The sequence below is a fragment of the Oryctolagus cuniculus genome, chromosome 12 (genome assembly GCF_964237555.1).
Source record: "Oryctolagus cuniculus chromosome 12, mOryCun1.1, whole genome shotgun sequence".
Lineage (NCBI taxonomy): Eukaryota > Metazoa > Chordata > Mammalia > Lagomorpha > Leporidae > Oryctolagus > Oryctolagus cuniculus.
In genome coordinates, this window is record NC_091443.1 from 89,052,849 (window position 1) to 89,078,372 (window position 25,524).

The 25,524-nt window shown below is 57.1% G+C and overlaps 1 protein-coding gene across 18 annotated transcripts in view; it reads right to left on the minus strand.

Annotated features, from left to right (window-relative positions):
* Nucleotides 1–25,524, minus strand: part of MEGF11 (multiple EGF like domains 11) — a 320,058-nt gene that overhangs the window by 152,787 nt on the left and 141,747 nt on the right. For all 18 annotated transcript variants that reach the window (XR_007910143.2, XR_007910144.2, XR_007910140.2 and 15 more), the window contains one exon: nt 24,753–24,845. Coding sequence is in view for 12 of the 18 variants with exons in the window: in XM_051821840.2 (XP_051677800.2) it covers nt 24,753–24,845 (93 nt within the window). In the remaining 6 variants the exon portion in view is untranslated. The remainder of the gene's footprint in view (nt 1–24,752; nt 24,846–25,524) is intronic.

Sequence of the window (25,524 nt, forward strand, 5' to 3'; positions counted from 1 at the left end):
ACGGACAGGAGAGTCAAGGATGGGCCAAGGGACAGCGAGAGAGAGCCAAGAGGCAGGGGCTGCGGGGCGTGGGGCGGGGGGGACAGAAGTCGGAGAGCCAGAGGCAGCCAAAGCCACGCAGGCACGAGGCGGAGGGGCTGCGGCACCGAAGTTCGAGGCTGCAAAAGCACAGCCACACCAAACCCCTTCTACACCCTGAGAGGCGGGGCGGGTGTGCAGAGGAGCAGCTGTAGGGGACGCAGCTGAGGGACAGGCAGGGTGGCTTTTTGCTTGTATTTGTTTTGGAGAGGGATAGACATTTTTGTTAAACCATCCTTTGACATGATGGGAAGTAATATTTTCAGAAGTAAATTTTTCAAATACAATCTGCAAAGACAACCAAGTCAGACACATATATTCAGAACATGTACGGCGTCCCCTGAAGCCATAGCTTCAGCCCCACACCAGACCGCAAGCTCTTGGTGGCGATCTATCCTTAGCTGTGTGTGCACACGGCCCGGGCCAGGTGTCACCAAGCCTTCCTGCCTGGGTAGGAGGAGCCCGGCAGGGTCTGGGGGAGACGCTAAGCCCCAGCCGTGGACAGGCTCTGCACACTCAAGACTCCTCCTTGACATTTGGCAACAGTCAGGTTAACGTCGGTGCGGGGAAGGAACGAAGACCAGGACAGCGTATGTGCCTTAGGAACCCGCCCACCGCGCATCCGTCAACTTCGCATTGCTACGACCAAGAAAGAAGAAGGTTTACTGGGGCCTGTGGTTTTGGAGGTTCAGAGACCACGGTCAGGTCTGGGGTCTGATGGGGGTGGTGGGTGGCAGGGCGGGTGCGGGGGAGGCTACCATGGCAACCCCAGGTGCGGAGTGGCACAGGGAGCAGGCTCAGCCACGCATGTCTCCGTATGGGGTCATCGTGGCTTGGTCAAGGGCTCCACCCAGCTCCTCCAGTCCGGTCACTCCCCAAGGGCCCCACCTGCAGCTCCATCACTGTCATAGCATTGACCCATGGCCTTGGGGCTTCAGTGTCTGCGTGAGCTGGGGAGCCAAGTCCTGTTCAAACCACAGCGCAGGATCTGTGAGCTGCTGCTGGGGTGGGGGTGGGGGGGCGCTGCCCCGGTGAAGCCTATGAGTGGGTGTGACCATCTTCATTTTTTTTCTGATGAGGATACAAGCTCAGGAAAGTCGAGACACGGGTTTGAGGTTGCACAGAAACTGTGAGCTCCGCAGCCGAGACTCGAACCCTGTCTGTCTGACTCCAAAGCCCTGCCCGGAATCTGCCACCTGGCACCTCGGTGCGATAGCATTGCCGCAGAATAAAACAACCTCAACCCCAGCACATACCCCACTTTCCCCACACCATCCCCAGTACGACGGAGTTTCAGCACCATTCATGAATTAATAGTGACTATTGAGAAGGCAGGAGTTTATGAAATTATATACTTATGTATTTTTAAAAGTTTCAAATATATTTGAGAGGTAGAGAGACAGACACACAGACACACAGAGAACACAGACAGTGAACCCATCATGGGTTCACTCCCTAAACACCTGCAACTGGGGTTGGACCAGGGCTGGAGCCAGGAGCTGGGAACTCAAACTGAGTTGCCTCCAAGTGTGGTAGGAAGCCAGTTACAAGCTGCCCCTGCTGCCTCCCGGGATATGCATTGGCGAGAACTGGAGGTGGGGGCTGGAGCTGGAAATCAAAGCGGGGGTGGGGGGGCAGGTGTCTTAACTGCCAGGCTAAACCCCTGCTTCTATGTGGGTTTAATTTTTAAAATTTGTTTGAAAGGTAGAGTTATAGAGAAGGAGAGAGAGAGAGGTCTTCCATCCACTGATTCACTCCCCAGATGGCCACAACAACTGGAGCTGGGCCATGCCAAAGGGAGCTAGACTGGAAGAGGAGCAGCCAGGACTTGAACTGGCACCCACATGGGATGCCGGCACTGCAGGGTGGGGCTTTTAACCCTCTGCGCCACAAGACTGACCTTTCCTATGCCTGCTTTTTAAAGCATTATTACTCCATTGTCTTATAGACTGGGTCTCTGACTACTCCATCTGACTGACAATTCTGTAGCCCAGAGCTCTTGTACCAACCCAGAGCCCTTGGAAAGACCAGGTCCGCTTCTCAGCACTGGCCCCGCCCAATAGGCCCCGCCTCCCAGCCCCTGCTTGGCCCTGGCCTGGGTAGAGACCCAGCAGGTTTTAGGGGCACAGTCACGGCCAACAGAGGTGAGCAGGGGGAGCAAACGCTGTCCCGGGTGAGGCAGGAAGGACAGCCCCACATCAGAGCACACCCCTCCCCTGCGGCACCTCGTGTGTCTTGGCAGCTCTTAGAAATCACATTGAAAGTGAAACTTTGCAACACACAAAGTAAGCTAGTGTGTTTACGCATCATAAGCCCCAAGTCCATTCATTTCATGGGGGTGGAGAAAAGCAAAAAGCAAAGGGACGGTGACAGGTGCCCTTTCTGGCCACCTCAGACCCGATGCCCCTCCCTTTGTTTTGGCCAGATCCAGGGGTGCACTCTGCTGGTGTCCACATTGGGGCTGGTGATCGGGCAACTCATCTCCAAGCGGTATTTCCCTCCCCACCCCTCATGGAAGCCAAGGCAGGCTCCCCTCAGAGAGCCCACAGCTTGGGGTCTTGGGGACAGGAGGTACCCTGAGGTCCAGCTCCCCAGCAGACACTGGGGCCCCAGAGGGCACAGCCAGGTGTGCCTTGATGGCCTCCACTGCTCTTTGCATTATTGATTGCAATCCCTGCTCAGAAACTTGGAAATGAGATGTTTTCCCCCTATCGATTTCCCTGTCTTTCCCACTTAGCAAACACCAAGATCGCCCCTGACTTTTCACTGCTGAGGGGTCCACGAGGGCACGGGGAGCTGGGGGCAGCCCCAGTTCCCTTCATCTGCCGCCCACCAGGCATCCTGCTGTGCAGGGGCTGGGGCGCAGGGTGTTAGGGGTCTGTCTCCCATCCTGCAGAGACACCCCAAGCTCACAGGATTGGGGGCACAAAGCCTTCTCAGCCATTTCCCACGCCAGATGGACCTGGGGGCTTGGCCACAGCCTCAGAACTTCCAGAAAGAGGCACCTGCTAAGTGGGGCTCCTGACAGCCCCGGGGCAAGCCGAGCAGAGGGCACTGCGGACATTTCCCTGAGATCAGAAACAGAGGAGAGAGGAGGCAGTGAGACGCCGGGGGCTGGGGGTCAGCAAGGTGTGGATCTTAGGGTCCCAGCAGCAATCAAGAGCCCCCTGGCGACTCCTGACCCCCCACGCTCCCCTACCAGGTCTCCTCACTGCCCCTAGGTTGGGGTCCTAGCATGACTAGAAGCCCAGATGGAATTGGCAGGAATTTTAAATGTGTAGGGATCAATTTCAAGACCATTTCCAAAACAACAAATATCAGCCCATGTACAAATCCCGGAAGAGCACATTAGAACCAAGCAGGGAGCTGCCCTCGGCATCCGGACCCCGAGGTTCACTGGGTCCCACTCACCCTGCTATGCACTGGCCCACTCCCTGGGGGGAACCCCTCCATGTCCCAGCCCAGGCCAAGCCCGCTGCCCTGCCCACATGCTGGGCTCCAAGGACAGACACGGCCCAGCTCTCCAGGCCAGCACCAGGCGAGGCCATCTCCGTGCCCTCTGGGTGCCATCCTGCATGCATCCCCCCCAGGTCAGCTCCCTGGCCCCCAAGCTGAGGCCCCACAGAGACAGACCACCACTGCCCAAAAGGGACGCTGAGGCCAGATGGCGCCCTGTGGCTGAGCAATCAGGAGGGCGTGCAGGGAGGAGCCTCCTTCTGTCCCCTTGTCAGAACCCCGCTGTCAAAGAAGCACAATGTCTCCATTTTACAGATGGGGAGACTGAGGCCCACGGCAATGATGGGGCTTGCTGAAGGTCTTGCAGGGGCTTCGGGATCTTGGAAGGGACAGCATCCAGCTCTCCTGCTGCAGCCACACGCTGCCCCCCGCCCCCCGCAGCAGCCCACCTGTGGCAGGTACAGCCATTGCCCAACAGGGCCCGTAACACCTGTGCCCAGGCAGCCCCTTTCCTGCACAGGGAGGCCCACGGGGGGCGGGGGTTGCCATCAGATGGCCTTTTATGGCTCCCATAACCGCGCTAACAAATGTCTTTCTACAGCGCTGGCTGGAAGCAGATTAATGTCTCCGTGGTCCTCACATTCTGCAGCCCCCTTTGCCTGTCAGCTCATTACTGGCTGCTTTATGGTCCTGAGGCCCTTTTCCAGTTGCTAACCGGTTTGCATGACAAAGAGGCCTCAGGACCTAAGCAGGGCAAGCTGCCTCTCTCCTGTGGGGCTGGCGTGGAAAGCCTCAGCAGCTCTCACACACCGCGGCCGTGAGCAGTGTGAGCTCCACGGTAAGAATGCCAAGGCCGCTGCTTATCAGCTGTGTGGCCTTTTAAGCAAGATGCTGCACCTCCCTGAGCCTCGCTTTGCACATCTGTAAAATGGGAGCAAGAGTCACCTTCGAGGTGTTGTGAGGCTGGAGTAAGCCAGTTTTTGAAAAGAGCCTGGCATCTCCTCGGCAGTCGGCCAGTGTGAACTTCGCCCGCTGTCAGGATCCTGACAAACTGAGCCCGTGTGTACTGAGCCCCCTCCTAATAGCCTGGGTTCCTCCGTTCCTCTCCTCTACCCAGGGGAAATGGTCCGGGGAGGAATGATGGCGAGAACGTCTGGTCCTGGAGCGGGGGCCAGCACATCGAAGGTCGGTCCCCAGGCTGCCGGCGTTAGTGAACGCCATTGCGGCCGGCGCTGCGGCTCACTAGGCTAATCCTCTGCCTTGCGGCGCCGGCACACTGGGTTCTAGGCCCGGTCGGGGCACCAGATTCTGTCCCGGTTGCCCCTCTTCCAGGCCAGCTCTCTGCTGTGGCCAGAGAATGCAGTGGAGGATGGCCCAAGTGCTTGGGTCCTGCACCCCATGGTAGACCAGGATAAGTACCTGGCTCCTGGCTTAGGATCAGCGCGGTGTGCCGGCCACAGCGCGCCGGCCGCAGCGGCCATTGGAGGGTGAACCAACAGCAAAGGAAGACCTTTCTCTCTGTCTCTCTCTCACTGTCCACTCTGCCTGTCAAAAGAAAAAGAAAAGAAAAGAAAGAAAGAAAGAAAGAAAGAAAGAAAGAAAGAAAGAAAGAAAGAAAGAAAGAAAGAAAGAAAGCCATTGAACACTGCGGGTTTAGAAAGCGACTGCTCTGGGCTCGGCTGCCCCTCCAGTCCGAGTTGTGGTGAGCATTCCGGGGGCTGGGCTCTGGAAACTTCCAAGGTGCACCTGCCCTGGACATGACCTGCCCCACCATGACACACGAGTGAGTGAACTTCTGCCAGACGAGCCCACCTTGGGTGAGCGCTGGGTGTCTGATGTGACGCCCAGGCCGGCTTTGGCAGGAAAGGGAAAACAAGAGGCACTGTGGGATTGCCGCTGAGCAAGCTGGCACCACGCCAGCAGCGGCATGGCGGGGAAGCCTGGCTCCCCAAGTGGAGCGTCTTTGAGGAGCACTGGGTCCTGAGCTGCTGCAGAGACCCGGGTAATCCTGCACCATGGTCAGCCTCATCTGACCCAGGAACGCTCTAGCCGATGAACCCGCTTCTCCCCTCGCACCTGAGGCCGGGCAGCCTCACCTCCCAGCTCCCTCCTCTAAGAACAACTTGCCAGGCTGTTGGGAGAGTGACACGCGTGCAAAGCCCTTGGCACCCATCCCGCAAGCCACTCGCTGGCAGACGCTTAACAGTATTCCCACCCCTTCCCTAGAGTCTAGGGGACAGCAGCTGCTTTGGAATCCAGCAGATAGAGGAGGACTTGGAAAAGACAAGCCTAAAATTGAGAGAAAACTATGCCCCGCCCCCCCCACCCCGAGAACGAGGAAAAGACAGCTGTCATTCACTCACTGAGGCCATCGTGACCCTGGCCCGACCTGGTGCCACCTTGTCCTGCATCTCTCATTCTAGCCCATGCCTGCTCTGTGCACAACACTCTCTGGCATAAGGGGGCGGGGGGATTGAAACTCCGCCCAGCGTCTGCCCTATAGAATGATGCTCTCTCTCCACGCCCCGGCTCCTGCCCTGCACACAGGCGGAGGACCCCACCCGCAACGTCTTCAGGCTCTGATTTACTCAGACGCATGCGCCAGAGGCCGGTGTTCAGCCTAGTGGCTAAAACGCCTGCATCCCGCAACACAGTGCCTGGGTTCCAACACCCAGCTCTAGCTCCTGCCTCCAGCGTCCCACTGAGGCACACCCTGGGAGGCAGCGCTGCTGGCTCAAGTCACTGGGTTCCTGCCACCCACGTGGGAGACCTGGATTGGGCTCCTGGCTCCAGCCCAGCCCTGGCCATTGCAGGCATCTGGGGAGTGAACCAGTGGATGAAAGATCTCTCTCTCTCTCTCTCTCTCTCCCTCTCTCTCTCTCTCTTGCTCGCTCGCTCGCTCTGTAACTCTGCCTTACAAATAAACAGATCTTTAAAAAAAATTAAAGCCCAAATCAACTTTCCTTTAATTCTACTTTTCCACAAAGCCTTTGAAGTCCTCGCCGTGTGCTGCAGGGCAGCTGTCCCGCCCCCCAGCGGGCGCCGGGCCGGCCTGTGCAGCCCGAAGCTTTCAGCCTGCATTGCTTGGTTGTCCCCTGGATGCCCTGCCGTGACCGACGCCGGGAGAAGTTGGGCACTGAGAGCTCACACAGAGAAGCCGTCCTGCTCATCTTCGCTCGCCAAGCCAATTGCACTGACTTCTCAAAGAGCGCGCGTGGCTCATTGCAAGGGCAGGCCTGCCAGTGTGCTCCGCACTCCCCGCAGCCAGCCCCTGGGGTCGCACTGGGGATCTGTCGCGTCCCATGATCTGCGCCGGCCAGGCCGCGGGGTCCCGGTCAGGGCCCCAACCCGCAGCCCAGAGACAAGTGACCGCAGAATGAGGGCGAACCTCGCCTGTTTCCTTGGGCAGCAGCGGCCGGGAGCTCACTTGGTTGCCGATTTTCAAAAGCAGGCTGAGGCCAGCTCTGCCTCGCTCCCTGCCTGGAACGCTTCTGCTGAGGCGGCAAAATGTGTCCCCTGCCTTTCCCTCCTACCCTGCCCTGCCCACAAGAAGCCACTCGGACAATTAACAAGGCACAGGTGCCCACCGAGGACCGGCACGGGGCCCCCAGCACCATTCACGGAGCCCCCGGCTCCCACCACGCGACTCTCTCCAAGAGCCCTGCTCTTGCCAGTTGGAAGGGACCAGCACGAGGGCTTGGGCCCCCGCCTCCCTCCCTGCAGCGCCTCGGGTGGTGCACAGTCACATCTGCTCCACCCAAGGCCCCGTGTGCGCAGGAAACAGCCGTCCACTTGTACATCCTCTCCAGAGCCTGCCTTAGCAGCTGCGCCCCGTGCAGTTTCTCCGGCCAAGTCAGAAACAGCCCAAGAATCAAGACTGGCCAACCCATCAGCTCCTGGGTTTTGCAGGGCTGGCTCTTTCTCAGCATCTGGGCTCAGATGTCCCCTCCCTGACCACCCCGCCTCATGCACTCTGACCTGTCACTCGGTTCTGTGTTGTCCATAGAGTTTGCCATGGACACGTGTGTTCACGGTTCCCTCGTGAAGAGGCAACGTGGAAGGGGCGCCCTTTCTCTGTCCTGTGGATGGACACACGCTAGGCACCTGACACAGATGCACACGCGCAGGTGAGAGTGAGTGAGAGAATGTGACCGGAGCAGCGAATCCACTTCCCCGGTGCCTTCTCCCTGCTGGAACCCTCGGGAGGGACTCACCTCCAAGCCCGTCCCGGGGCACTCTACAAGCTCCACTGTCCTCGGGCCAGCCGCAGGGCCCCTGTGTGGTCACCTGGCCCGCCCAGCAGCACCCCAGGACCTCGTCTGACCTACTCGTGGCCGCCCCATCTCTCCCTGGGTCTCTCCCTTGCCCCGTGGGCCCCCTTGATTTAAGGTGGTGGCTTTTCCCTGGGAACAGCAGAACCTTAATAAGAAACCGGCCAAGGCTGATGGATGGCAGGAAGTTGGCACCAGCCTCAAGGTCGGAAGGAGTTATTTTAAACTCTTCAGATTTACTAGGAGGGGAGCAAGTCAGAGGAGGATTTAGGGCTTGCTTCCTAGCAAGACATGTGGCTATGTCCCGAGCAATCTACAACAGACCCTTCCTGGGCCGTCCGCCCCCGCCCTGGCCACTGCCCCGCCACCCCAAGATGGATGGCGAAGCCGCCAACGGGAGGAATTTATGGGGGGCTGGTCAAATAAATTTCAAGTGTGGGATCTGAGCAGAACCTTGCGCCCCTTCTTCCCCGCCGGGGCCCTTGTCTGGGGGTGGGTGCTGGAATGGGCTATCCTGGGGGGGGGGGGCGCGTGCCCCTCCTGGGCGGCCAGCATGGCTCAGCTCTCCTGGGCTCCTGTGATGAAGATCCCTTTCTCCATTGCGTTCGTCTTGTCTCCTGGGCACTGCCGTCCAGGGAGCCTTTGCCTCTCCTAGCTGCGGTGCCTCATTTAGACCCCTGAGCTGCCTCCAGCGCCCCCTGCTTTCCCAGGCAGAGTCTAATCAGTCTGTATCCATCCTGCAAGGTGATCTCTGTCCTTACCTCCTCCAGGGAGTCTTCCCTGATTCCCCAGGGAGACACAGGTCCTGATCTGCTTTTTATGGCAGAGAGGGGTGGGTAGCCTGAGCCCTTGTGGAGCTCCAGATCTGAGCTGTAAGTCCCTGCCCAGGAGTAGGTATTTTGCATAGCAGTTAAGATGCTGTCTGGGATGCCTGCAGCCCATCTCAGAATGCCTGGTTCAAGTCCTGGCTCCACTTTAAAGTCCAGCTTTCTGCTCACGCACAGCCTGAGAGGCAGCAGCGATGGCTCCGGCACCTGGGGCCCTACCATCCGTGGAGGAGATCCGGACTGGGCTCCTGGCTCCTGGCTCCTGGCTCCTGGCTCCAGCCTGGTCTAGCGCTGGTTTCTGTGGGCATTTGGGTAGCAAACCAGCATCAGGAAGATCTGTTTCTCTTTCAAGCAAAATGAAGCTAAACACATAAAAACATAAAACTCTGCCCACCCCACACCTGGCCCAGCCAGACCCACAGCGAGTGCTCACGGGACACTTGTTGATCTAAACTGAATGAACACCTGAGTATAGCACAAACTAGCACTTTTTTTTTTCCTTTTCCACACGAGCCTGGGTGTTGGGGGATGAACAGGTGGAGAAAGAGATGACGGAAGTCTTCTCTTTGGCATGGGCAACATTCAAGAATACTGTGAAGTTCGGAGACAAGCGAAAACCAATATACAAAGGCACTCCCAAAAGTTCGTGGAAAATGGGTATAAGCTACATGTGGGTTTTAAATCTTGCTCCAAAATGAGCTTATCTTTTAAAACAAAAGGGAGAGTTTTATTTACTTGAAAGGCAGAGACAGAGAGACAGAGAGAGATAGAAATCGGTTGATTGATCTTCCATCCACTAGTTCACTCCCCAAATGGCTGCAACAGCCAGGGATGGGCCAGGCCATCCATCTAGGAGCCAGGAACTCCGTCCGGATCCCCCAGAGGGGTGGCAGGGGACCAAGCTAGGCCATCCTCTACTGCTTTCCCAGACACATTAGCAGGGAGCTGGATTGGAAGCGGAGCAGCTGGGACTGGAACTGACACCCACATGGGAAGCTGGCATCGCAGGAGACGGCTTACCCTGGTGCACCACAATGCCAGTCCCTAAACTGATCTTTTTCTTCCACCAATTTTCTGAAGCACCTTCGTGGGGTAGCCATTAAACAAATCTTAGCATTTTCCACTTCTGCTACGATATTCTCATTTTGGTATAAAATGGGACATTGTAGCAACTCTTCGTGTACCACTCCCTCCCAGGCTCCCCCTCCCCAGGAGCAAAGTAAGCCTGACTCCAGTGGGGATAATTCCATGACTGTGTTGATCCTTGTGCCCGAGATGAATGCTTCGTTGTTTTGCATATGTGTAAACGTACATCGGTGGTAGCCTAGGGCACATCTATAGCCCCGTGCAATTCGCTTTTTTCACCCAATAGGATGCGTCTGTGATGCAACCAGGTTGACAGGTGCAGCGCCAGTTCATTGATTTCAGCTGCCGTGGAGAGTCTGCTGTATGAATAGTGACAGCTCATCTACTTCCGTCTTGAGGGGCCCTGGGGTGCCTGCGGCTTTCTCCTCAATGTGTACCCGGGTGCAGGGGCGCTGGCACAGCAGAGATCTCCAAGCTGTAGGTCATGCCCCAGAGAGGGTCACGGGACCAGTGGCATGAGTCATGATTACCGTTTTAAAAAAAGTCAACAGAAGACATTCTAGAACAGTGCGTGCAAATGCAGGTGCACAACACAACCTGAATTAGATCACTGACCCAGGTTGTTGTAGGAAAGAGGCTTGAGACATGGGTGTCAAGGCATTTATCTTCCGCTTTATTTAAAGTCACTGATTGCTCCCTAAAATGGTACTGCCAAGGCACACTGTCTCCAGCCTTGGAGAGAACGCATCTGCCTGAATCCTGGCGCTACCAGAAGTTAATTTCGGGGGCCGGTGTTCTGGCGTAGTGGGTAAAGCTGGCGCTTGCAGTGCCACCATCCCATATGGGCACCGGTTCGAATCCCGGCTGCTCTACTTTCAATGCAGCTCTCTGCTGTGGCCTGGGAAAGCAGTGCAAGATGGCCCAAGTGCTTGGGCCCCTGCACCCACATGGGAGACCTGGAAGAAGCTCCTGGCTCCTGGCTTCGGATCAGCTCAGCTCCGGCTGTTGTGGCATCTGGGGAGTGAACCAGCAAACGGAAGACCTCTCTGTCTCTCTCTTTCTTTCTCTGCTTCTGCCTCTCTGTAACTCTGCCTTCAAATAACATAAATAAATCTTTTTTTAAAAAAGTTAATGTTGCCCAATCTGTTGAGGGTGATATGGCGATATCCGTTTCAGTTTGCATATTCTTGATTATTTTTTAGGTGAACATCCTTCCCTATGCTTAAAATAGCTTTATTTTTCAGTGATGATGTTATCTGGTCATATTCTTTGCCAGTGTTGGAATTGGGTTGATTTTTATTGATTTGGAGGATTTCTAAGGAGTCTATTCTGAATATTAATCCCTGCAGGTGAGAAGTATTGCAAATTCTTCCCCAGTCGGAGGCCCCCCTTTCTCACTGGGCTCAGAGCCGACAAAGGGCTGTGCTGCTTCTCACACCAGATTAACAACCTGGGAAAAGCCCCCCCACCCCGCCCCCGCCCAAGAGGGTGGTGGGGACAAGGTGGAGGCTGCGGCGCTCGGCAGCTCCAGAGCCCTGCGGAACAGCAGGGCCGTCCCACAAAGTAACTCACTGCAGAATTGCGCCGGATCAGAGCGGCAGGGACGCGGGCTAACAGCGAGGGCTCTGTGGAGACGGAATGAATTGATCGCGGTTTTGCTGCACTTTAAGAAAAGACCCACTGTTCGGGCAGGGAACTCAGAAGGAAGAGTCTTCATTGCAGAACAAACCCTGGTTTCACGGGAGGATTTCCTGAGGAACGCCTCTAAAGGAGGAGTAGATTTAACCCAGAATTCAACTTCTGTCCGGGGTCGCCGGGAGCAAACGTGGGCCCCTCCCACAGGAAGCCCCAAGCCTCCTGATTCGTATCATCCCTGTGAGCTCACTGTGGCACCGTGATTCTTGATATTTTACAGATGGGCTGAGAAAAAAGTACATTTCTTGTCCTAAGTCACATTGGAGGCAGCGGCCAGGATGGAGCTGATCTCCTGCCCCTGATCACCATCTGATAAAATGCCAGCACCTAGAGAGAGTGGGGGTTTCAAAGCCAGCAGATCCCTAAGCTCTCAGATATAAGGGAAGAAGCTGGATCACCTTGGGAAGGAGTCTGTTATGTAGTTCAAGGTCAGGAGTAAATCCAAATAGCCAAATATTTATTTGCAGAAGAGAGGGAAGAAGATAAAGAGTAAAATAATCAACTCCAGCAGGGTCTCTGGAGAGGAACAAGAGCTCCGTGATTCACGGTCACTCGCCTAGGCTGGGAGCAGCCTGGGACACCTCCACACACCCAGAATCAAGCATGGCGTCTTGCACAGGGGAGGGACTCAAGAAATGTCTGCTGGCTGAAGGGGTGGGTGGAGGAATGGACGGACAGACGGAAAGATGGACAGATGGATGGGTGAGTGGGCGGAGGAATGGACAGACAGAGTGATGGACAGATGGGTGGGTGGGTGGATGGATGGACAGACGGAAAGATGGACAGATGGGTGGGTGGGTGGGTGGGTGGAGGAACGGACATACAGAGTGATGGACAGATGGGTGGGTGGGTGGGTGGGTGGAGGAATGGGTAGACAGAGTGATGGACAGATGGGTGGGTGAGTGGGTGGATGGATGGACAGAGTGATGGACAGATGGGTGGGTGGGTGTGTGGATGGATGGACAGAGAGTGATGGACAGATGGGTGGGTGGGTGTGTGGATGGATGGACAGACAGAGTGATGGACAGATGGGTGGGTGGGTGGGTGGATGAATGGACAGACAGAGTGATGGACAGATGGGTAGGTGGGTGGGTGGGTGGATGGACAGACAGGAAGATGGACAGATGGGTGGGTGTCCTGATCCATAGGGATGGGCGGGTGCACTGATAGATAGGATGCTGGATGGATGAGTGGATGGATGGGTGGATGGATGGACGGACAGATGGATGGATGACGGATCGGTGCATCAGTGAGTCAGTGGAAACGTAGGTGACGCCCATGGATCGAAGCTGCAGGGAAGGATTGGTCTAACCGAGCTTCTCAAGGGGGCAGCCAAACCTGGGGATCCTGTCTCGTTGCTAAAGCTGTTCGTAAAAATAGCAGGCAGCATAACTGCAAGAAATAATTGCTTCTAATTGCTCTGAATTATTCTGGCCATCGAGTAGACATATTTTTATAACTTTATTAATTATTCAATTTGAGGCCTATTACCCAGTCTGCCAGAAGGGGCTTTTCTTATTAGAGGGTGACAGATTCCCCAGTTCTGCCACGGCCTCTGTCGTCTTGCGCTGTTGGGCAGTGGCTGCCTCCCCCTGGGGTCTGAGGACTGCAGGTGGAGGGCGGGACTGGCCCTGGGAGTCAGGGGCACCCGGGAGGCAGTGCTGTGCCTGCACCTCCCCCTGGCCAATGGGTCTGTGTTCCCTGTCCTGGGAGGCAGAGAGTGTCAGCTAGGATACCCCCGGCTGGCCTCTGTGGGTCACCCCAGCCAGATGCATTCACAGTGGTCGTAATCACAGTGGTCTCTCCCGTCTAATCCACTACCCACCCGATGCCAAGGTAGCCCAACCTATGTTCCCCAGTCATCTCCAGTCAGGGACAAAGACAGGGCAAGGAGCACATGGCCCAGCTGGTCCCAGAGAGGCAGGTCAGGGCTGGAGGGGCAGAGGGTGGGCTCCAGCATCCCCTCTCTTCCCATGCCGAGGCCCACCCCTGGTCACAGATCACCGGGAGAGGAGTCAGGAGGCTGACAATGCAGACTCAGCGGACGCCAAGTGAGCTTCAAGGGGCTGCCCATGGCTGGCGGAATCATGTACAGGGTCCCCGGGGTGTTGGGGTCCGAGCACACCCCCCTCTGGCCTGGCCCATCACCCAGCTTGCCTTCCTGGCCTGCGGCCCCTGCTGCAGCCACGCTGACCTTGCCCTTGGCCTGTGGGCCTGCCTGCCTGGAGCTGAAACCTCAAATCTCATCCCGGGAAAGATTTCCCAGCTCTGCTACCAGACGTGACCTCTACCCTCCCCACCCTCCCCACCCCGCCCCGTGCCCTTGCGCCCGCCATGGGACCTGTGCAAGCCTCAGGCTCCCCATCTGGGAGATGGGGACAATGGCCGGACAGCCTGGAAAGTAAGCGCTGGACGCATGTTCAGCCTCACATGCCAACTCCTCCACAGCCCCGCACAGTGGGCAGAACGCACCCGAGAAAGGGTTCCCCTCCATGGCCGCTGAGTGACCCCACAAACCACGAGAAGTCCTCCTCACCGTCTCCCAGGGCTGGGCGTCACCTGTCCCTTGCGTGGAGGGCTTCCAGGGGCCACCCCCTCCCTCCAGGCCAGGCCTCCAGGGCGGTGGGTGCAGGTGGGAGCCAAGTGTGACTCCCTTCCCAGGGGGAGCAGCATCTCCCGGGAGACCCTGCCCACGGGCCTCCCGGAAGTGCGGGCTGCCTGTGCCCACGGTCATGAGCGCGGCGGGGGGCGGGGGCACGGTGTCCTTTGGATGCCTGCATGGGGCCGGGAGGAGAGGGGGCAGCGCCGGCTGCCAGCCCCGCAGGAGGACGCCAGCTTGGCTCCCACCACTCCGCTCTGCTTTGTCACCTTCTAGGCAGGCGCCCCCACCTTCCTCCCGCCCGCCGCATCTTGAGGCGCCCCGTGTGCCGTCTGTGCATTCACTCGGCTCTCAGGGAGCAGATGGCCGCGCCCAGTCGGGCAGAATGGGCCTCCCTCCCCCAGTGCGACACCTCCTCGGGCACACAGCGCACACACGGACCCCAGGCTGCCCAGTCTCTGGCTTTCTCAGGTACAAAAATCCATTTGCAGGCCACGCCTCACCCTGTCCCCTGCTCAGATGTCACGGCTCCCAAGGTGTCCCCTGGTCTGAGACTCGCCAGCAGGTGCTCTCCCTCAAGGTTGGGGGGCGGAGCTGGGTCTCAGGACCACCCCAGGCTCTTTGCAGGGCCTGCCCGCTCCCAGAGAGCAGCAGCACAGGAACACTGCCCAGGCAAGGGTGGAGGGGGGCAACCAGGCCCAGCTGCCCTCAGTCCTGGGTTCCCGGGGCCCCGGGGACTTTCTCTCCCCCAGACCTCAGCCTCACCCCTGCTAGATGATGGCCTGGATTCCCTGAGGGCATCCCTGCCTCTCTGCATTTCTCCTAGGGGCCCTGGAGAGAAGGGACCTCTTGTCTTTCAGAGCAGCACCAAGGCCCGGGGTCCCCCCAGAGGGGGCCTGGGAGGGGGCAGAGAGGCTGGGGCCCACTGTGTGGCTGTCCATCCCCTGCAGTCCCAGCCCCCCAGGACTCAGCCGTGGGGCAGGGGTGGGGTCTCTCCCTCCAGGCCTCCTTCAGCCCCCCCAAATGAGTCCCTTCTCACTTTTCCCACCCCACGGGTGGGGGGGACCTCAGGCCACAATGTCACCCCTGTGCCTCAGTTTTCTCTTCTGAAATGGGGCTCAGCACATAGCTGGCCCTTCCCCCACCCACTCCCAGGGCAGCTGTCCTGAGCCCCGCCTTCTCCCCCCCCCACCCCCGCCCTGCACAAGGCCCTCTGAGGCTGGGGGCTGTGCCCTCCGCACGACCGTGACCTTGGCAGGCCAAGCCTCCCAGACATGGAAACTCAAGAATACTGAGCCGGAACAGCCGAGGCCCCCACCACTGAAGTCTTTTCCGCCGCCCAGTAAAATCCCGGCAGAACGGCAGCTTCTCCTGCACACAGACCCTGGCGGCAGCCTCGGTGCCTTCTGTCCCATTCTAGTGGCTGTGCTCCAGCACGGGAGGCAGATGCCACAGATGGCGGCCGGGCTGGCCAGGGGCAGCCAAGGTAACTGCTGTGTGGGAGCCGTGGAAAGTAGTCCTCACCTTGACAGTGGCTGGGGGCAGCAGGAAGAACCCATGGGAGGGCCCTGGCCTCCAGGCTGGCCCGACGCCTGTGCCCCAACCAGGGGGCAGCTGGGATGTGAGACTGAGATGTGAGTCACAGGCCCCCTGGCTGGCTGCCCCACCTCTGTTCCTCCCCAGGTTCAGGAGCCTCCATGTGTAGAGGTGGGGACGGGAGACCCCTCCATCAGGGGTCAGCAGGGTCACGGGGCCTGGATTATATGAGCTGGTCTTGGAATTCGACTTCCCGGAAACAAAGTATTGTGGGAGTTTTAGAGCTGGAGTAGCCAAGCTGACCTTTCCCAGTTTACAGATGAGGAAACAGAGGCCCATGGAGAGGGAAGGACTTAGCCAGGGTCACCCAGGCAGGGGTGGGACCGGAAGCCAGCTTTCCTAGGTGTGCTGCACAGGACTCCTGCTGGGGAGGGAATGTTTGTGTCCCCACCTCCTGGGTTCCTGCTGTGGGAGGGGTGGGGATGGGAGCTCTGGCAGGGGCTCCTGCGGGGAGAAACAGGGGTGAGAGGACGCAGGTGGGGAGGCTTCGAGCTCTCCCGGGGGCTGAATTAGCCGGCACCTTGCCCTTGCACCTCCAGCCTCCAGGCCTGTGTGGAAGGCATCCCAGCTGTTGAAGCTGCGTCACCTGTGGCGGTTCTGTGACAGTGGCCTGCACTGACCAAGGCAGGCAGCAGGCAGGTGCTCCAGTCTAACCTGGCACCACTGAGCGGGGCGGGCAGCAGGCGTCACTCTCCTTCCAAGCCTTGCGCGGTGGAACCTGCCAGGGCCACCCGGTGGGCTCCGGGGTTCGAGCACGAGGAGTGGGTGCACACAGCAGGAGCACCGCCCCCTCCCCCCTCCACGCCCTCCTGCAGGGACCTGTGGTCCCCAGGCTCCTTTCTGCCCCCGCCCTCCCACCCCGCGGCTGCTGCTGCCCACCCGCTCTCCCCAGTCCCTGCTGACATGGAGCCCAGAGCTGTGACAGCGCCCATCCCAGCAGACCTTCCCAGAGGGGCCCTGTCACTCCCCGCTCCAGCCCTGCCCAACACAGACCCCTCCCCGACCCTGGATCACAGGCGGGACCCGGGCCCTCCTATACCTTGGCCTTGGCTGTGCGTCCTGCATGCCAGGCCATGCTGCTGCCGTGGTCATCAGGGAGCGTGTGCTGGGGGTCCTCCCAGCCAGGCAGCAGGCACGGTTGCCCCTCCCGGAATTCCCGGATGACAGTGCCCTGGCCTGACCTGTGCCCTAGGGTCTGGCCTCCAGGCCTGGGCACAGGGGAGTCCAGGAGGGCCTCCTACCCGAGGTCGCCTGTGCAAAGTCTGCAGAACTTGGCCTGTTCGCTGCAGGAGAGTGAGACCCATCAGCCTCCAAGACAGCGTCGGCCTCTGAACTCCCAGAGTAGTTTGAGGAAAACCAGTTTCCAGGTCCAAGGAGACCAAGGGACTAGCTACAGCTCTGCCACCACCTACCCGGGGGACACCAGGTGAGTGGGTCCCCTTGCCAGGCCTCAGTCTGCCGATCTGTACAATGGACGACCAATGGCTGAGTCCCTCCCAGCTCTTGACTGAACAACTCATGTTAAACGGTGAGATCTCAGGGACCAGGAATAGGTTCAGGCTAGCACTGCGCTCCAGGAACACATGGAGAACGAAGAGCGTGGGAAGGGAGCAGCAGGAACACAAGGTCAAAGGCACAGCAACACGGGGCCGGGCGGGGCGCGCCTGCCTCACAGCTCGGGCAGTCGGCATTGAGCATGCGCAAAGAAGCAGCGCCTCCGGGAGCACCTTCCATTTGCAAGTGGGCGTTGCGCCACAGCCGAGGTGCTAGTCCCGTAGCAAGGGGCCCAGGCCCACGCAGGGGGAGACTGGAGACGCTCGCTGGCTGACACAGAACGCAGGGGACACAGGGCTGCAGGCCCCGGGCCCTCCTCGCAAATCCTCGCCCTCTGCAGGAGACCTAACACGGGTTACGGTCTTCCCTTCCCGCCTCCCTACAGCCTCTCAGCCCCAGGAGTAGCCCCGCCCCCGGGAGGCCGGGGTCCCACCCTAAAGGCGCACTGTAGGCGCAGATGATCACCTTTTCATTTTTTCAAGAAATGCAATTATACATTCATTCTACAGAATCTGTATTTAATCTAATCTAAGGAATACTTCTTACATGATCAGATCACTAATTGTCCTTACATGGAAAAAAAATCAAACTGCGTAATTTTAAGAAGCTGTAGACAGACTCTTCTCAACAAATGCTGCTATAAAAGCTGGCTATGAGCCGGCGCTCTGGCGTAATGGTCTAAGCCTCTGCCTGCAGCGCCGGCTTCCCATACAGGTGCCGGTTCGAGTCCCGGCTGCTCCACTTCTGATCTGGCTCTCTGCTATGGCCTGGGAAAGCCGAGGAGGAGCCCAAATCCTTTGGTCCCTGTGCCCACGTGGGAGACCCAGAAGAAGCTCCTGGCTCCTCCTGGCTTCGGATTGGCCCAGCTCTGGCCATTGAGGCCATTTGGGGAGTGAACTAGAGGATGGAAGACCTCTCTTTCTCTCTCTCTCTCTCCCTCTCTCTCTCTCTCTCTCTCTCTTCTACCTCTCCCTCTCTCTGTAACTCTGCCTCTCAAATCAATAAATAAATCTTTATAAAATAAAAATAGAAAAGCTGGCTATTCACATGCTAACATACCGAGTTGCACCCTTACCTTAACCTGCACAAAAACGAACTGAAAATGGATTAAAGAAAGACCCACAGCCTAAACCATGGAACTCAAAAGATACCTTAGCAGAAAAGCTTCATGACATTGAATTTTGCAATGATTTCTTGGATGTGACACCAAAAGTCACAGCCACCAAAGACAAAGTAGCTACATTGGAATTCATCAAAAGAAACTTTTATACATCAAAGGATACAATCCACAGAGTGCAAAAGGAACCCGCAGAATGGGAGAAATATTTGCAAATCATGTGTCTAATAAGGGGTGAACATCCAGAACCTATAAAGGACTCCAACAACTCAACACAAATCCAAGAAGCTGATTAAAAATGAGCAAAGGACTTGAACAGACGTTTGTCCAAAGAAGACATAGAAATGGCCAATAGGTCCGACATCAGTCATCGTCCGGGGAGCGCAAGTCCAAACCACAACAGGATACAAGTTCACACCCATGAGAATGGCCACGAATGAAAACAAACAGGCGGACAATGATAAGTGAGGGGAGGATGTAGGGAAAGAGGCGCCTCCTGCAACCCCAGTAGGAATGCGAAATGGTGCCACCACTGGAGAGAATGGCGTTTCGACGGAGAATTACCCTGGGACCCAGCCGCTCCAGCTCTGGTGTAAATTCAGAAGTGTGGAGTGGGTGTGGAGCTTCAGTCGGGGGAGAGGAAACACTCTGGAGATGGGCAGTGCTGATGGCTGCACAGCCAACGTCACGGGACCGCGCACTTGCAATGGGAAGTTTTGTGCAATGTGCGTTTTACCACCACTAACGAGGAAAAGGATCTCTGGCAAACACACAGCAAGGTTGGGGAGGCCCCGATCTGGAGCTGGCCCAGGAGGCTCGTGTGGTTCTGAGCTGGCAGAGACACTGTATCTTCATCCGCAAAAGGCAGCTTAAAGCCCAGCCAGCAGGGGCCCACACAGTGTGCAAGGTAAGGACCCCGGGCACATGGCAGATGAGATGCTGGCGACGGCCCGCTTGGGGCCCGCTGTGTGTTACTAGGGCCTGCCTCTGCCCCCCACCGCCCTGCCTCCTGCCCAGTGTCTGCAGGTGGGGGGGGGGGTAGATTTTGCTAGAAAGACAGGTGCACTGAGGTCTTCCTGCCCTTCCTCGCGCACAGGCACCGCGGGGTGGAATCTCAGAACGCGGAAATGGCAGGGTAGGCTTCTCTCCCACCTCTGTCTCTCCCAGTAGCTTCTGGGGACCCCGAGACCAAAACCGAACCCTGAACTCAGAGCGAGACCAGGGAACTACAACAACTGCAGAACACGAGGAAAGCGTCAATCTCCTGGTGAATTCTCGGGTACCATTTGTAAAAGTGAACAGGCATATTTAATTTAGGGATTGGCCCATGTCCTCCTTAAGACGCTGGAGCCTTGCCCGGTGCGGAAATAAAAGTTATGAATAATGTTTCTATCTCAATCATTGTCAGTGCTTTAATATTGCTAATTACTTTAAAAAGCTAGATATCCAATATTGGAAAACTGGTTTTTTTTTTTCCTTTTTATCTCCACTTGTGAGATTAGTGCAATTTAATAAGAGTCGCGCCGTCATCTTTATTCAGTATAAACTGACATGTCATCCTTGTACTCTTCATTATTACGGGGGATGGAAGTTTATGACCCACACTGCTGGCCCTCCATTTCTCCGTGTTCCCCTCTAACAGCCCAGTGCTGGCCACAAGAGCTGATGTGTCTGCCTGCTGGCCTCTCGCCATCGCCTCACTCTACTTATGGAGCAGAAAGAAATGAGTCGGGGCCCTAAAGAAATGAGGCGACAGGGTTATAAGTCTGTAAAAGACAAAGTCTTCCCCCTCCCCCCAGTTCTAGATGTGTCCCCCCACACACACACCCGTCCAAGTCATAAATCCTGCGGCCGACTCAAAGGGCAAGGGCAGGAGCACGCGGCCGCGTGATGGATCTTTCTAACCCTCCCTGCCACTTCCAGGAATTCATCCTCAGAAAAAAACTGGGGACACGCGGGCCAAGATCCGTGCAGAATCCCTGCACTGTGACACGGAGCCCCGGGCCCTGGGCCAGTCATCCATAAACCTCTGAAGGATCCAAAAGTATTTCTCAGGTTTGCTGCCAACGTCCATTGAAAGGCAAAACCTGCAATCGTATTGTCTTTATGTCCCCAGATGAGATCAGTCCCTGTCACTTCATAAATCTGACAGGGCTCGGCGCTGTGGCGCAGCAGGTAAGCATCCCACACTGCAGTGCCACTTCAAGTCCCGGCTGCTCCGCTTCCAATCCAGCTCCCTGCTAATGCGCCTGGGAAGGCAACAGAATTTGACCCAAGTGCTTGGGTCCCTGCCAGTCATGAGGGAGACCCAGAGGGAGTTCCAGGCTCCTGGCTTTGGCCTGGCCCAGACCCAGGTGTTGCAGCCATCTGGGGAGTGAACCCGCGGATGGAAGATCTGTGTATATGTATGCGTGTATGTGTATGTATGCATATGTGTGTGTGCATGTGTGTGTGCATGTGTGTGTGTCCCTCTCTCTGCCCTTCAAACATAAATACATCTTTTAAAATTGTTTTAAATACCGCATTTTCATTTAGGCTGTGGCACAGACACCCCTGGATGGCACCTCCCACGTGATACAATCACCACCTGCTTGCTTGCTTGCTTGCTTGCTTGCTTGCTTTTGACAGGCAGAGTTACACAGTGAAAGAGAGAGACAGAGAGAAAGGTCTTCCTTCCATTGGTTCACCCCCCAAATGGCCGCCGTGGCCAGCGCGCTGCGCTGATCAGAAGCCAGGAGCTGGGTGCTTCCTCCTGGTCTCTCATGCGGGTGCAGGGCCCAAGCACTTGGGCCATCCTCCACTGCACTCCCGGGCCACAGCAGAGAGCTGGCCTGGAAGAGGAGCAACTGGGACAGAATCCGGCGCCCCGACCAGGACTAGAACCTGGGGTGCTGGCGCCGCAGGTGAAGGATTAGCCTAGTGAGCCACGGCGCTGGCCACCTCCTGCTTTCTGAACTCTGAAAACTTCCCCGAGTCTCACGTAGAGGATGCTGAGCCCACAACAGGGAAGAACCAGAGCGAGCCCCAGTGCCCACCAACGAGGGGCTGGGTCCGCACATCTGGCCACGCACAGAATGAGACTCTACAAGGCCATTGGCCAGGCTAAAGCAGATGAGTGTTTGTGGACAAGGAAATGCGTGATGACACAGAGGCGGACTAACAAGCAAACCAGACCAGCACACGTGCTGCACCCATCGTACCAGCCACCATCTGCAGACCCGGCTCTGAGTGCGAATGTGCAGGGACCAGACACGGAGGAGACGCCTTCCTGTCCATGCTTTTGGTGCAGTTTGATTTTTCTTCTTACCAAGAACAGGTACAATTTTAAGAATCAGACAGAAAAAACGCGAACAAGCAAAAATGATGCTTTCAATTGAACAAAGCCCAAAGGAGCTCTGCCACTGTGTCAGGGACACGGACTCCGATCACAGATCTCCAGAAACGCACGCTGCCTAAGACACACGTCCTCACACGGTGAGCCCCACGAAGACCCCAGGGCACCACAGAGCACTCATGGGCAGCCGGGGGCACAACGGCACAGTGGCAACGGGCGCACGCCACTCGGAGCAAACCTGGTCACAGTTTGTGTCCCCGGGCTGATACCTCTGCATCCACAGTAATATCCCAGGGCCTCATCTTACACACGACCCTTCCGCCCCCGCCAGCAGCCACGCCTTCCCAGCAGAGACTCAGGTCAGCCTCAGGCTGGGCATCCAGCAGGAGGAACCGTGTAATAATTAAGGGCTCAGCTCAGCAGCCAGGTTTGCGCCCGGGCGATGGTCTCCATTTCACCGCTGACAGCCCGTGGGTCTGTCGGGAGTTCTTGAACCTTCTCACTTGTAAGATGTGGCTAGTAATATTTCCTACACCACAGGGTTGTCACGAAGATGAAATGAGCAGATAAATAAAGTGCAGAGTAAAAAAAAAATCAATAAATATTAGCCACCTCCTTTATTATTTTCCATACAGGTCAGACCAAGCCTGCAGTTGAGTGGTTGAACCTAGGAATGACAGTTGAAGAGGAATAAAGGCCAAATTCAACAAAAGAGAATCTCCATGGGTAAGATGATTTCACATAAGAAAAAAAGGGGGGGCGTGGATAAGGAACCCCTGGGCACAGAAGTGGTTGCTGTCTTATATCCGGAGGGCTGACATGACAGGGGCTCTGGTCTCTGTGTGGCCTCATTGGCTGTTATCAGTTGCTGAGATGAGCATCTTGGTACACACCTTGTCCAGTGAGCTCCCTGGGGAAAACCCCAGTCACAGCAAGGACCGGCACGGCAATGCGCCAGCCTGCCCTGGCCTTCGTCATGAGGGAGAACCAAGCAACAGATGCTAGAGATTCCCACTGGCCGGAAGGGAACCCCTCCAACAGGCAGACTGCACCTGCTCAGGAGGGGGTGAGCTGCCTGTCGCCACAGGGATCGCGGCGGAGGGCGGAAACCTCCTAGCCAGCGTCTAAACGCTCACGGCTCTGAGTGTGGTGAAAGTGAGAAGCTAGGCATTCCCTTAACCAACGCCGTGTTTACGGTTTCCTCTGGGCTCTGCATGGCACACCTGTGAGCGGTCCCGGGGGAGTGGTGCTTTGACCCATGGGGGATTAATGGAGAACAAAGAGCTTGTGGGTTGCTCAGCACCAAGCATGATGGCCAAATTGGAGCTGGGGCGCGGGTGGGGGGGCTTGAGTTGGACGGCCCAATGCTGCATTGCAACATACCCAGGCCCCTTCCCCACTTGCTTGGTGAACCCACCCTGAGGCCAAGACCTAAGACCTACCTACCCCTACTTGCCCCGCTCACCAGGGGCCGCCCTCGTCCCATCTCATCCTCCACACTGTAGACCCCAAGAAGGCATAGATCATGGTCCTGCAGACCCGGCTCTGAGTGCAAATATGCAGGGACCGGACATATAGGAGATGCCCTCCTGTCCATGCATCCAGCAGGCATTAAGCATGCTAGCAGCGATGGGTGAGCTCGGGCTACTCAGGGGTCCCGGGACTCCTCCCCACCCCCCAACAGGCTGCCTCAGCCTCAGACTCCGGCAGCAGCAAGGAGAACCCCCCCCAAAGCAGGGTTGTCCCAAGCCAAGTTATAGATTTCCTCCTCAAAGACCCATCATAAGCAAAAAAGTTATACCAAACAAAATGCAGGCAGGTGGGAAAAGCTCCCAATACACATCACCCAGCATGTTTCCTGAAGTTCAAGTGCACAGAACGACTGGTCAGCACATTCCTTTAATTCACCTGCTTGTTTATTGTTATTTGGCCATAGCCTACCTCAAAACAGCACAGCAGGTAGAAGGAGGGGCTGCGGTGGCCACCAGAGGGCCCCATACTTTGGAGAGTCCTGGATGCCCTGAGCCCAGGTCATCACCCAGGTTCACGTCAGAACCACATGGCCCACGGCATTGCTTTGGCCTCTGCGTTCTCACGCAATGTGTGGACAGTGCAGCTCAGGGCAAGACCTTGGGACAACCAGATGTCCCCCACCCGTGCAGAGTGGGCACGGGAGGAGCACCCCACTGTGCCCATACGCACCCAACACTCCCCTCTCCAGGTTTCGTGGCCTTCACGGTCAGTGCGGGTGAACACAGGGAGTCAGGCCCCTGAACGGTTAGAGTGGGCATGTGAGATCCTCAACCCCAGCTCAAGGCAGGAGGGAATCTGGCCTTCCACGTTCTTTGAACTTGAAACAAGGCCGTGGCATTACCCGACCACTGGCTGCAGAGTGTGCCAGTGCAGGGGAGCCCCCTGCGGGTGTCCGGGGGACTGAGCCAGAGGGGAAGGGCCTGCCTTTGGCTGGGCTCTTGGCCGAGAGCTCTCTAAGCTGCTGCCGGGTATGCACGGCCCAGCAGTAGAGACGGCGCCCCGTGCTGCTGTGGCTCAGCCTGCAAGAGCCCCTGCCCCACTCCAAGCTCACCAGGCAGGCTTCCCAGGAGAACGCGAGCTATCTGCCTACAGAAATGTAGGAGCACCATGGTCCACTCCCATGAGGTTCCCACTCTACTTGCCAGGGCACGGAGCTGTCCCCGAGACCACCAGTCTCGTGACTCAATCCTGCTGAGCCTTCAGACCAGCAAAGTCCAGGACCAAGAGTAGATCATGGTGACCTCCTGGGTCCTTGGACGGCATCGCAAGTTCACTTCAACCCTCAAAGACCATACCGAGAGGTGTTTCATCCAAACAGCTAGACAGACAGCCCCACAATTCCCTATACATACAACCTTCAGCAGCCCATGGACCCCAGGGACCATTCCCCTCAGTGCCTCCCAGCACCCTGTACCCCCACAAATACCATCAGGGGCTAGCATTAACTGCAGGTGCACCTGCACCCTGCTACCCACACTACCCACACTGGCTCACACAGCCCATCCTGAGTCAACACAAGAATTTACCATGCACACACCATACCACAGCCCCCTCCCAAGTCACAGCCAGGGGGCTGCTGGACCCCCAAAGACCCCCAAAGACTCACCGCTGGAGCAGTCGGGCCCTCCCCAGCCGGGCTCGCAGTGGCAGGTGTCAGGGGAGACACAGCGGCCATGCACGCACTCCTCTGTACACAGGGCTGTGGGGGCGAGGGAGAGGGAGAAAGGACCAGAACAAACAGTGAGAACCAGTCTCCAGTCAAGGAGCAAAACCCAGCTTGCCAAGGCCCCCTGGTACCCAGGGACGTCAGGACACAGTGCTGGTTTGGGGGCAAATCAAGCTACCCACAGCCCAAGTCGTTGAATTGCTTGTGCCTGGCCTCAGACAAGAGTGTCTTTCACCCCAGCCTCACTTCCTAACTCGCAGCCCAAGCCTGACAAATGCTAGCACTGGTGACTTTTCAAGAGCATTCCCTCCGACATTGAACCTCTGGGGACCCAAACTCAACCCCTAAATCCACATCCCGGCTCCCTCGCGCCATCTGCTCAGGAGACAATGTCACTTCCATCTTTCAGCTGCCCCCTCCTGCTTCCTGCCAAGGCCAGGTCACCTACCAGGCTGGCTGTGAAGAAGAGGTACTTTTCACTCTCCCCACCCCCCACACCTGCCTGCCCTCCTCCCCAAATGTCAGCAAATCTGCAAAGCTCACAAATGCAGAGGAAAAAGCAACAGCTAATTATAAGAAAGTAATTAAGAGAGACATCCACGATGATGATAATTGTAATTAGAAAGTGCCTGGCAATTTCTTATCACGCAGTCAAATGCTCCAGCCTCCCGAGCCTCCAGCGAGCTTCCATCCACGGCGCCGACAAGGTTTA